Source organism: Lepidochelys kempii, chromosome 3 (assembly GCF_965140285.1).
Source record: "Lepidochelys kempii isolate rLepKem1 chromosome 3, rLepKem1.hap1, whole genome shotgun sequence".
Taxonomy (NCBI): Eukaryota; Metazoa; Chordata; order Testudines; family Cheloniidae; genus Lepidochelys; species Lepidochelys kempii.
This window is the reverse complement of record NC_136382.1, coordinates 1,101,959-1,114,463: the sequence shown is the minus strand read 5'-3', so window position 1 is coordinate 1,114,463 and position 12,505 is coordinate 1,101,959. Positions and strand designations below refer to the sequence as shown.

The 12,505-nt window shown below is 59.4% G+C and overlaps 1 protein-coding gene across 7 annotated transcripts in view; it reads left to right on the top strand.

Annotated features, from left to right (window-relative positions):
- Window positions 1–11,277, top strand: part of MPV17 (mitochondrial inner membrane protein MPV17) — a 50,601-nt gene extending 39,324 nt beyond the window's left edge. The window contains exons 4-8 of one of the 7 annotated variants that reach the window (XM_078851991.1): window positions 3,676–3,768; window positions 4,485–4,580; window positions 7,331–7,363; window positions 7,817–7,869; window positions 10,062–11,277. In XM_078851991.1, coding sequence (XP_078708117.1) covers window positions 3,676–3,768; window positions 4,485–4,580; window positions 7,331–7,363; window positions 7,817–7,869; window positions 10,062–10,131 — 345 coding nt within the window. In that variant the 3' untranslated portion in view covers window positions 10,132–11,277. Of the gene's footprint in view, window positions 1–3,629; window positions 3,769–4,484; window positions 4,581–7,330; window positions 7,364–7,816; window positions 7,870–8,340; window positions 9,519–10,061 lie in introns of those variants that run through there. The other 6 variants (XM_078851990.1, XM_078851988.1, XM_078851993.1 and 3 more) reach the window with 6 other exon arrangements.
- Window positions 11,278–12,505: the final 1,228 nt, after the last annotated feature.

Below are 12,505 nucleotides of genomic sequence, written 5' to 3'. Positions count from 1 at the left end.
CTTGTTCTGTCATCTGCTACTTCTGAGAACAGCCGAGCTCCATCCTCTTTGGAACTCCCCTTCAGGTAGTTGAAAGCAGCTATCAAATCCCCCCTCATTCTTCTCTTCTGTAGACTAAACATCCCCAGTTCCCTCAGCCTCTCCTCATAAGTCATGTGTTCCAGTCCCCTAATCATTTTTGTTGCCCTCTGCTGGACTCTTTCCAATTTTTCCACATCCTTCTTGTAGTGTGGGCCCAAAACTGGACACAGTACTCCAGATGAGACCTCACCAGTGTCGAATAGAGGGGAACGATCACGTCCCTCTATCTGCTGGCAATGCCCCTACTTATACATCCCAAAATGCCATTGGCCTTCTTGGCAACAAGGGCACACTGTTGACTCATATCCAGCTTCTCGTCCACTGTAAACCCTAGGTCCTTTTCTGCAGAACTGCTGCCGAGCCATTCGGTCCCTAGTCTGTAGCGGTGCATTGGGTTCTTCCATCCTAAGTGCAGGACCCTGCACTTATCCTTATTGAACCTCATCAGATTTCTTTTGGCCCAATCCTCCAATTTGTCTAGGTCCCTCTGTATCCTATCCGTGCCCTCCAGCGTATCTACCTCTCCTCCCAGTTTAGTGTCATCTGCAAACTTGCTGAGGGTGCAATCCTCACCATCCTCCAGATCACTTACGAAGATATTGAACTAAACCAGCCTGAGGATCAACCCTTGGGGCACTCCACTTGATACCGGCTGCCAACTAGACATGGAGCCATTGATCACTACCTGTTGAGCCCAACAATCTAGCTAGCTTTCTATCCACCTTATAGTCCATTCATCCAGCCCGTACTTCCTTAACTTGCTAGCAAGAATACTGTGGGAGACCATGGCAAAAACTTTGCTAAAGTCAAGGAACAACACGTCCACCGCTTTCCCTTCATCCACAGAGCCAGTTATCTCATCATAGAAAGCAATTAGATTAGTCAGGCATGACTTGCCCTTGGTGAATCCATGCTGACTGTTCCTGATCACTTTCCTCTCCTCTAAGTGCTTCAGAATTGATTCCTTGAGGACCTGCTCCATGATTTTTCCAGGGACTGAGGTGAGGCTGACTGGCCTGTAGTTCCCCAGATCCTCCTTCTTCCCTTTTTTAAAGATGGCCACTACATTAGCCTTTTTCCAGTCGTCCGGGGCTTCCCCTGATCGCCATGAGTTTTCAAAGATAATGGCCAATGGCTCTGCAATCAAATCCGCCAACTCCTTTAGCACCCTCGGATGCAGCGCATCCGGCCCCATGGACTTGTGCTCGTCCAGCTTTTCTAAATAGTCCCGAACCACTTCTTTCTCCACAGAGGACTGGTCACCTCCTCCCCATGCTGTGCTGCCCAGTGCAGCAGTCTGGGAGCTGACCTTGTTCGTGAAGACAGAGGCAGAAAAAGCATTGAGTACATTAGCTTTTTCCACATCCTCTGTCACTAGGTTGCCTCCCTCATTTAGTAAGGGGCCCACACTCTCCTTGACTTTCTTCTTGTTGCCAACATATCTGAAGAAACCCTTCTTGTTACTCTTAACCTCTGTTGCTAGCTGCAACTCCAGGTGGGATTTGGCCTTTCTGATTTCACTCCTGCATGCCTGAGCAATATTTTTATACTCATCCCTGGTCATTTGTCCAATCTTCCACTTCTTGTAAGCTTCTTTTTTATGTTTAAGATCAGCAAGGATTTCACTGTGAAGCCAAGCTGGTCGCCTACCATATTTACTGTTCTTTCTACACATTGGGATGGTTTGTCCCTATAACCTCAATAAAGATTCTTTAAAATACAGCCAGCTCTGCTGGACTCCTTTCCCCCTCATGTTATTCTCCCAGGGGATCTTGCCCATCAGTTCCCTGAGGGAGTCAAAGTCTGCTTTTCTGAAGTCCAGGGTCCGTATTCTGCTGCTTTCCTTTCTTCCTTGTGTCAGGATCCTGAACTCGACCATCTCATGGTCACTGCCTCCCAGGTTCCCATTCACTTTTGCCATCATGGGGGTCGTTGTCTCCTCAGCGCCCGCAGATGAATAAGACTTTGCTGGCTCTCCTGTGGATCTCCTGCCAGGCTGTGGACCTACACTGGGCCCCAGGGTCTGGATCCAGACCCTCCATACCGGCCTGTCACTCTCACCTCCAGATCACTGCCTGAGTTCTCAGCGCCCGCCAGGCCGTCTCCCACGTTGGGTCTCGGCCTTATGCTCAGAGAGACGAGGGCTCCATTCCCAGCCACTTGCTTGCAGTGTAGCCATGCACAGCCTCCCCCAATTCTCTGTGCCTCGGTTTCCCCTCTGCACCAGGGCAGAATGGCCTGACCCTCCTGCAGGTTCAGGGGAGGCATTTTCTGGCTGTTGGGAGCTCTGTGATGCCCATCAGGGGGTACTGGCACAGGACAGCTTCCCCTCCCCCCGCACTGTAGGGAGCATGTGTAGGGAAGGTCCATCCATCTGGCTGTATGTGGGGCACGGTGGATGCAGAACACAAGCAATAGTCTTGAACCCAATGCTCTCTGCAATCCCATCTGAGCCCAGGAGGTGGCGTTCCAGGGACCACAGCAGGCCCCTCCTGAGCTGACCCCGTGACAGGATCCTGGGACTGGAGTAGCGCTTTGCCCGCTTAACTCTCCAGCCTGGGCTGTCCCTCACAAGGCTTTGCTAGTGACAAGCAGCAACCCCCTCCAGGCACTGTGATTACTCAGCACAACCACAGCCCCACTCCCAGCTAGGTTGCATGAATGCTTCCACTCATGAATCACACAGAGAAAGGCACCTGCCGAATCCGCACCAGCTCCCAGCCTTGTACCTCAGAGCTGTACCATCCTGCCCTGGTCAGAAGCCTGATGAGTGTAAGTGCATTATCTGGTGTACCCATACCTTGATGTGGAGAGGACACACACTAGCCTTTGTAACCTGAGCTGAGGTTTCCTAAACTCTTCAAGCAACACACACTGTTTAAGGTAAAATCTAAAACAGGTTTATTAACTACAGACAGATGTTAAGTGATTATAAGTGGTTGGCACCAAAGGTCAGAGAGAGTTACCAGAGAAAAGAAAAGGTGAGCACACAGTCTAAATTAGTTTTCTCACTTCACTGGATGTTACAGTTCTTGATACACAGGCTTCCCCTTAAGCCTGGGACCAGTCTCCTTAGTCGAAGTCTTTGTCTTCTCAGCATTCTTGTTGCTTCCAGTATAGGCGGGGGAGAAGAAAGGCCAAAGCACGATCTCACTGTCCCTTATTTTATACCCTCAGTCCATGTGCCTGGAAAACTTTAGCCCAGACATGTCGTGGTGGTCTTTGCTGAGTCACGGAGCTGAGCAATCCCCTGTTGGATGATGCTTGGGCAGCCATCTTACAGCATTGTAAATCCCTTGTCTACAACTCCCCTGCTGATTAATGGGTATTTAACGTCCTCCTGAGTGGGGATGTGTTGTCACTAGCAAACTTACAGCATATTTCAGTAACAACAATAAGCATATCTCATAACTTCTTACACATGAACGATATCTGTATTTGGACAGAACAATGGGTTTCAGCAGATCGTGACCTTTCCTATGATATCTTACGTGGCCTGCTTTGTATGAAATATAATTATATGACAAGGGTGAATATGGGGGTTCCAGGGTGCTGCTTTGAGGTACAGGGTGCCAGACCCCCTTTCTTCTACAGGGCCCTGTGGTGGGAGGCTGGTACCAGCTCCTGGACCGACTTATCCCGGGAAACACCAGGATGGTGGCGTTGAAGAAGATGGTGCTGGATCAGGTCTGTGAAGGAAGCGTTTCTGGGCAAGGACTTTGGGGACTGGGTGTGCGGAGAGGATGTACCTGGGGGGCACATGAGGTTAAGTGTCCGAGAGGGAATGGTGGGTGGGGCTGCGAGAGGTGGGTGCCCAGGAGGTGGGGTGAGGGACGGGGCTGCAGGAGATGGGTCCCCATGGGGACAGGGGTATATCTGTGCCCTCGCAGCCGGGTGCATTTACACATGCATTTCCTGGGCTGAGGCCTGCCTGCACTCCAGCGCTGCCTGGGGCTTCCCGCCCCCAGATCCCCCGCAGGCTCTCCTGCCCACAGCTGGTGCCAGCCGAAGGAAGGTGTTTCCCAGGCCGTGGGAACAGGCCAAGGGCACACCTTCGCCTTGGCTGCGCCATGAACAATGGGTCCCAGCATGCATTGTTCCATGCTCGGAGCAGCCCTCCTGCATTGCATGCTGGGGCTGGGGTCTCCCGGGGCGGTTCTGCCGCAGAGATGGGGGCAGGCTGGGCTGGAGCCCTCCAAGGAGCTGCATTTGGGCAAAGAGGTGCAGCCCCTCACCTCCTGCCCCCTCAGAACTCAGGCCAGAGCCCCCGGCCCCTGTCCAGGGACTGGCCAGGCTGAGCCACGGGTTTTCAGCAAGGCCAAGTTATCGAGTGGGCCCAGCCTGGGTGCAGAGAGCTGCCTGAGGGGGGTGCTGCAGGACACTCACTCCTGGCTCCCTTTCAGGCGGGGTTTGCACCTTGCTTCCTGGGCTGTTTCTTGGCCATTGCCGGGGCACTCAACGGCCTGTCCACCGAGGAGAGCTGGGCCAAGGTCCGACGGGTGAGTCCCAAGCTGTTCCGGGGGCAATACAGCCCCTGGGAACTGCAGCTTGTGCTGCGTTTTGCTCCCCAATGCCCTTGTGCCACTTCCTGTCCCAAACTGTGGGGGTGCTGCCTGGCAGGAGCCCCGGAGGAGTCGCTGGGGGGTGGGGGAGCAGGGGAGGAGGGGCTGTTACTGGAGGCGCCCGGCAGGAGCCGGGGGGGTTCGCTGGGGGGCCGGGGAAGCATAGGGAGCAGGCGTTACTGGAGCCCGGGAGTTGCTGGGGGGAGGGGCTGTTACTGGAGGCGCCCGGCAGGAGCCGGGGGGGTTCGCTGGGGGCCCGGGTGTCACGGGGTAGTTGCTCGGGCAGGGGAAGCTGAGGCAGGGGGGGTCTGGGCTGGGGAGGGGCAGCCCACATGGATGTGTCCCTGTCTCCCTGGTGCTGGGGCGCAATGCAGGCACCTCCTTCGGGCTCCGGCTCCTGGCAAGACACCTGGAGGGCCCATGTGGCACGAGGGTGCCGAGACCCCGTCTGTTGGCGGGGCGGGGGTGGGGGAACCTGTCTGCGTTGGCAGCTCCCTAAAGCCATTAGCAGGTGGCTTGTCCACATCGTGGTCTCAGACCAGCGCAAGCGGCTGAGTCAGCAAGGGCTGAGTGTGAATCACCCGGCGAGCCGGTGCCCCAGCCCTTCCCCAGCGCCCTGCGCGGCTCCCCGGCTGTGAGTCAGCGCGCAGCCCAGCCCCCTCCATGAGTCACCACAGCCGGGAACGGGGCCAGCCACGCCGGGGAGGGGCTGCTCCCCCACTTGGCAGCATGCTCCGGCTCTTGGCTGAGCCAAGCGGGGCCGCTGGGACCCCTCTGCCCGGCATATGGGGCCCAGCAGGGCTCCCAGCCCCTCTGCAGGGAGCCCTGAGGGCACACGGAGACTCTGCCCGGGCTGTTTCCTCCTTCAGAAGCAAATGCTTCTTGCTGATCCATGCCGCTGCCCCGGGGGCACCAGGCCACATGCCTGCTGCTTGCCCTGGGTCCCAGGCACAGAGCCCCATCCCTTCTATGCGGCAATGGCGAGGTTGCTGAAAGAGGCCTGGAGGGAGCCAAGCTCCGTGTGGGGGGGACCGGGGGACCCCTCTCCCCTCCCAGCGCTCCCAGGCTGGGCTCTGAGCCTGCAGCCCCTGCTCCTGCTGGCTGGCACATTCCCTCAGCAGCCGCATGCCCGGTGCCCAGTGCTGTGAGCGTGCCTGGGTGCAGAGGGGGCCTGGCCAGGGGGATCCATCCCTAAACGGCCTTCCTTGCCCCAGGGCTCACCCTGCCCTGGCCCCTCACTGGCCGCCTGGCTGTGCCGCCCAGCACCCCGGCTCGGTGGGAACTCCAGCCACGTCAGGCCCATGTGGAGGTCCGGCCTTTGGTTGCCATGGGCCAGGGCAAGCTTTCTGGTGTGTGTCAGGGAGCTTGCGGCCCCCCTGGCTGGCACGACCATAACTGCTCCCTGCTGGGCATCCCTGCCCAGGGCAGAAGAGCTCCTTGCGGGCACCGGCCTTGGCTGCTGGCCTGGCAGGGGCACAGCCCGATGCTGCCTAGCACTGGGCAGGTCCCTGGCATGGCACACAGCCTCCCACACACCCTGGGGGATCCGCTCCAGAGCCTGGTGTGGCCCAGCGAGGGGCAGGTGGCTGATCTGTGCCCGCACGCCAGGATATAAATAGCCTGACAAAAATACACTCCAAGCCCAGCCAGAAAAGTGACAGCGGAACCTCCCCCTGCCCGGGTGACATCAGCAGCTTCGTGCTCCACAGCCATTGCTTCTCCTTGAGCCCGCGCCAAAGGTCACCTGGGAGCGCACGGGTACCAGGCCAGGGGAGTGGGGCGTGCCCAGCCCGCGTGCCCAGGCAGGAGAGTGGGGCGTGCCCAGCCCGCGTGCCCAGGCCAGGGCAGTGGGGCGTGCCCAGCCCGTGTGCCCAGGCCAGGGGAGTGGGGCGTGCCCAGCCCGCTTGCCCAGGCCAGGGGAGTGGGGTGTGCCCAGCCCGTGTGCCCAGGCCAGGGGAGTGGGGCGTGCCCAGCCCGTGTGCCCAGGCCAGGGGAGTGGGGCGTGCCCAGCCCGCTTGCCCAGGCCAGGGCAGTGGGGCGTGCCCAGCCCGTGTGCCCAGGCCAGGGGAGTGGGGCGTGCCCAGCCCACATGCCCAGGCCAGGGGAGTGGGGCGTGCCCAGCCCACATGCCCAGGCCAGGGGAGTGGGGTGCGCAGCCCTTGTGCCCAGGCAGGAGAGTGGGGCATGCGCAGCCTGTGTGCCCAGGCCAGAGGAGTGGGGCGTGCCCAGGCCAGGGAAGTGGGGTGTGCCCAGCCCGTGTGCCCAGGCCAGGGCAGTGGGGCGTGCCCAGCCCGTGTGCCCAGGCCAGGGCAGTGGGGTGTGCCCAGCCCACGTGCCCAGGCCAGGGGAGTGGGGCGTGCCCAGCCCGTGTGCCCAGGCCAGGGGAGTGGGGCGTGCCCAGCCCGTGTGCCCAGGCCAGGGCAGTGGGGTGTGCCCAGCCCGTGTGCCCTGGCCAGGGCAGTGGGGCGTGCCCAGCCCGTGTGCCCAGGCCAGGGCAGTGGGGCGTGCCCAGCCCACGTGCCCAGGCCAGGGGAGTGGGGTGTGCCCAGCCCACGTGCCCAGGCCAGGGAAGTGGGGTGTGCCCAGCCCGCGTGCCCAGGCCAGGCAGGGGGGCGTGCCCAGCCCATGTCCCCTGATGCCTGGCTGGGGGCACCCTGTGAATAACTGGCCTTGTTCACTCCCTGCAGGATTACCCGGATGCCCTGCTCACCAACTATTACGTAAGTGCAGGGGCTGCACCAGTGCCATGAGCTGGTTCCCCAAGGCGCTCAGAGTCCCTGACCCAGAGACGTGCTCCAGGGCCGGCCCTGCAGGCTGGGGCTTTCCCTCTGCCCCGCACCCATGCTTTGCTAATGAGCTGGCAGAGCATCTCCTGTGGGGGCCCCACCCCACTGTCTGCATGGCCGTGCCCTGCACCAGGGCCTTGCCAACTGGCCAGCCAGCGTTCCTGCCCCACGTGGGGCAAGGGGGGACTGGGGTTGCCCAGGGCTCCACCTCCCCCTATTATCTATTGACCCACCAGGAACTTGGGTGAATTTTAGTTAGCCAAGTGTCCCAACCCCTGTGGGTGCCCCCAGTGCCAGGGGCTGGGGGGAGGGCTGAGGCAGTGCTGTAGGGTCCCCATCAGCATGTGCCTAAGGGGCCCTCACCCTGCCCTGTCTTCTCTCTTTCAGCTCTGGCCAGCAGTGCAGATTGCCAACTTCTACTTCATCCCCCTGAACCACAGGTCAGTCCCTGCCCTGCCCCCAACTGCCCTGGGACCCCACCCCCACCTGCGCCCCACCCTCTTGGGTGCCCCAGTGCCCCCTTACCCTGTCCTCTGCCTGTGCCATGGCTCCCATCTGCCCCACCCCTGCCCTGCTCCCTCTCCGCCTGTTGGGTGACCAGATAGGAAGTGTTTCAGAGTAGCAGCCGTGTTAGTCTGTATTCGCAAAAAGAAAAGGAGGACTTGTGGCACCTTAGAGACTAACCAATTTATTTGAGCATGAGCTTTCCTGAGCTACAGCTCACTTCATCGGATGCATGGAAATTGACTGTAAGTGAGGACTGGCCTGTCTCCCAAGGTCTGTGAGAATGAGGGATCGTCCTTCAGGATAGGTTGTAGATCCTTGATGATGCGTTGGAGAGGTTTTAGTTGGAGGCTGAAGGTGATGGCTAGTGGAGTTCTGTTATTTTCTTTGTTACGCCTGTCCTGTAGGTGACTTCTGGAAACCTACTGACCGCTATTCCTACCTACATGCCTCCAGCTTTCACCCAGACCACACCACACGATCCATTGTCTACAGCCAAGCTCTACGATACAACCGCATTTGCTCCAACCCCTCAGACAGAGACAAACACCTACAAGAGCTCTATCAAACGTTCTTACAACTACAATATCCACCTGCTGAAGTGAAGAAACAGACTGACAGAGCCAGAAGAGTTCCCAGAAGTCACCTACTAAAGGACAGGCCCAACAAAGAAAATAACAGAACGCCACTAGCCGTCACCTTCAGCCCCCAACTAAAACCTCTCCAACGCATCATCAAGGATCTACAACCTATCCTGAAGGATGACCCATCACTCTCACAGATCTTGGGAGACAGGCCAGGCCCTGCTTACAGACAGCCCCCCAACCTGAAGCAAATACTCACCAGCAACCACACACCACACAACAGAACCACTAACCCAGGAACCAAACCCTGCAACAAGTCCCTGTGCCAACTCTGTCCGCATATCTATTCAAGGGACATCAGCCACCCTATCAGGGGCTCGTTCCCCTGCACATCTACCAATGTGATAGATGCCATCATGGGCCAGCAATGCCCCTCTGCCATGTACATTGGTCAAACCGGACAGTCTCTACGCAAAAGAATCAATGGACAGAAATCAGACGTCAAGAATTATAACATTCAAAAACCACCCGGAGAACACTTGAATTTCTCTGGTTACTTGATTACAGACCTAAAAGTGGCAATTCTTCAACAAAAAAACTTCAGAAACAGACTCCAAGGAGACACTCCTGAATTGGAATTAATTTGCAAACTGGATACAATTAACTTAGGCTTGAATAGAGACGGGGAGTGGATGGGTCATTACACAAAGTAAAACTATTTCCCCATGTTTATTCCCCCCCCCAACCCCCCACTGTTCCTCAGACCTTCTTGTCAATTGCTGGAAATGGCCCACCTTGATTATCACTACAAAAGGTTCCCCCCACTCTCCTGCTGGTAATAGCTCAGCTTAAGTGATCACTCTGGTTACTGTGTGTATGGTAACACCCATTGTTTCATGTTCTCTGTGTATATAAATCTCCCCACTGTATTTTCCACTGAATGCATCCGATGAAGTGAGCTCTAGCTCACAAAAGCTTATGCTCTAATCAATGTGTTTGTCTCTAAGGTGCCACAAGTCCTCCTGTTCTTTTTGCAGATAGGAAGTGTGAAAAATCGGGACGGGCTGGGGAGCAATAGGCGCCTATATCAGAAAAAGCCCAGAATATCGGGACTGTCCCTATAAAATCAGGGCATCTGGTCACCCTACTGCCTGCCCCACCTGCTCTGGTTCCCTGTCCCCACCTTCCCCCCACACCTGTGCCATCCCTCCCAACTGCCCCAATATCCCTGCCTGCACCTGTCCCAGCCCAGGGAGGCTCTGTGCTGGGGCACAGGGGGGGCTGGGACACCGAGTGGGGCGTGCAGCTTGGGGTTTCCCCTGCTGGGGCCACAGCCGCTGCCCAGGGAGGAAGGGGCCTGGCCAGGAGCCTCCAGCCAGCCCCGGACACAGGGCCCAGCTCCACCCCAGGCTAATGGGAGCTGCAAGGCAGCGTGGCCTGAGGCATGGGGGCTGCCCAGCAAGGGGCAGAGCCTCGCCTGGCCGCTGTGCCATGTGCGCGTCAGGCCTAGCCCGTCGCTGACCCGGCTCCCGCCTCTGTCCCAGGCTGGCTGTCGTGCAGGTGGTGGCTGTCATCTGGAATTCCTACCTGTCCTGGAAGGCGAACCAGCTGTGAGGCCATGGGGCTGGCACCCCTCCCAACCAGGTCTCCCTGAGCCCTCCACCCAGCCTGCCCCCCCCGCGCCACACCCTCCACTGCGACTGCCATAGCAAATGGCCGTGGGGCAGGCCCCCCTCCCCGTTCCCCCCACCCAGCCGCAGGGCTCCCCCCCTTGTCGCACCCTCCTCTGCGACTGCCATAGGGAATAGCCGTGGGGCCGGACCCCCTTCCCATGCCCCTGACTCAGCTGCAGCCCCCCCCCCGCCACACCTCCACTGCGACTGCCATAGCAAATGGCCATGGGGCCAGCCCCGTTCCCCCCACCCAGCCGCAGGGCTCCCCCCCTTGTCGCACCCTCCTCTGCGACTGCCATAGGGAATAGCCGTGGGGCCGGACCCCCTTCCCATTCCCCCTACCCAGCCGCAGGGCCCCCCGCGCCACACCTCCACTGCGACTGCCATAGCAAATGGCCATGGGGCAGGCCCCCCTCCCCGTTCCCCCCACCCAGCCGCAGGGCTCCCCCCCTTGTCGCACCCTCCTCTGTGACTGCCATAGGGAATGGCCGTGGGGCCGGACCCCCTTCCCATTCCCCCTACCCAGCCGCAGGGCCCCCCGCGCCACACCTCCACTGCGACTGCCATAGGAAATGGCCATGGGGCTGGCCCCGTTCCCCCTACCCAGCTGCAGGGCCCCCCCCATGTCGCACCCTCCTCTGTGACTGCCATAGCGAATGGCTGTGGGGCCGGCTCAGCAGTGGCTTTTGGGGGAGCTCCAGGGGGCCACATCACACAGCAACCATCAAGCTGGCCCCCCTGGGCAGCCTCAGCAAGGGAACCACTGATACGTGGTGCTGGGGGTTCTGAGCCATGCCCCATGGTTGTCCGCAGCAAAGGGGGAGATTGATTCCTGCCCCATGGCTATCCACAGGGTGACTGAGCCATGCCCCATGGTGGTCCCTGGCCCTGGGATAGACCAAGCCGTGCCCATGGATGCCTGCGGTGCTGGGGGGTGATTGAGCCATGCCCCATGGCTACTCCTGGCACTGGGGGGAGACTGAGCCACACCCCTGGTTGGAAAGCCCCTGCCCTCACGGGCCCCTCTGAGCCACCGCCTATGGAGCCCAGACACACTGGGAAGGAACCGGAGAAATAAACTCAGTGACTGGCCTTGCCGTGGCCCTGCTGTTGGGGATGGGGCTGGGGCCTCCTGGGGGGAACCTTGTTCCAGGGGCTGGGATGGGGTCCGCAAGAGCCGAGGGCAGCTGACAGGAGCTGCTCCCCGGCAACCAGGCTTGGCACTGGCAGGTCCCCATGGTCATAACCCACAGCGCAGGCAGGGCCGATGGGATGCAGCCTTCCTGCAGAGCCTGCTCCTCACGGGGCAGCTGGGGCCTTGGCCAGATCACAGAATGCCCACCTGGCAATGCCCCTGGGCTGGCCCATCACACGCTGCCACCTGCGCGTGGGCAGCACTGACCCGAGGGGCTGCACCAAGGGGTTTCCAGCCAGCCCCCTTGGCTCTAAGCGCTGGGACCCTCCCACCTCACAGGGTGTCACGGAGTCCCTGGGCGATGCTCTGGAACTGCTCCCCATGAAGCCAGTCAGGACTCTGGGGCAGTCTCCTTTCTGTGAGCAGCCTGTCTGCAGGACACACAGCTCACCCAGCTTCCACCTTCCTGGGTCTGACCTCGGAGCATTCAGCATCCTCTGCCCCTCCATGCGCTTCCCCCCAGCGAGTCCGCTCAGGCGGGGCTCCTGGGGAAGCCAGAGGGTCCTGCCCCCCAACTTCGCAGTCAGACGTGACTCTCAGCCAGCCAGTAAAACAGAAGGTTTATTAGACGACAGGAACATGGTCTAACACAGAGCTTGTAGGTGCAGAGAACAGGACCCCTCAGCCGGGTCCATTTTGGGGGGCAGTGAGACAGACAACCACGTCTGCACTTCACTCCATGTCCCAGCCAGCCCCAAACTGAAACTCCCTCCAGCCCCTCCTCCTCTGGGCTTTGTTCCTTTCCCAGGCCAGGAGGGCACCTGATTCCTTTGTTCTCCAACCCTTCAGCTCTCACCTTGCAGGGGGGGAAAGGCCCAGGCCATCAGTTGCCAGGAAACAGGGTGTCGGCCATTCTCTGTGTCCAGACCCCTGCACACACCTGCCCTCTAGGGCTCTGCAATGATCATACACCCTTACTCCACCCCCTAGATACTTAAGAACTGCCTAGGGGAAACTGAGGCACCCCCACACTATTCAGAGGAAACATTAAGAACAGTCCCACTTCGTCACACAGGGTCCTCGAGCCCGAGCTCCAGCTCGTGCCCGAACATCTCTCCCGCAGTGAAGAAGCCCTGCAGCCAGAACCCGGGCTGTGAACTCTGTGTGGATGTACCCCGGG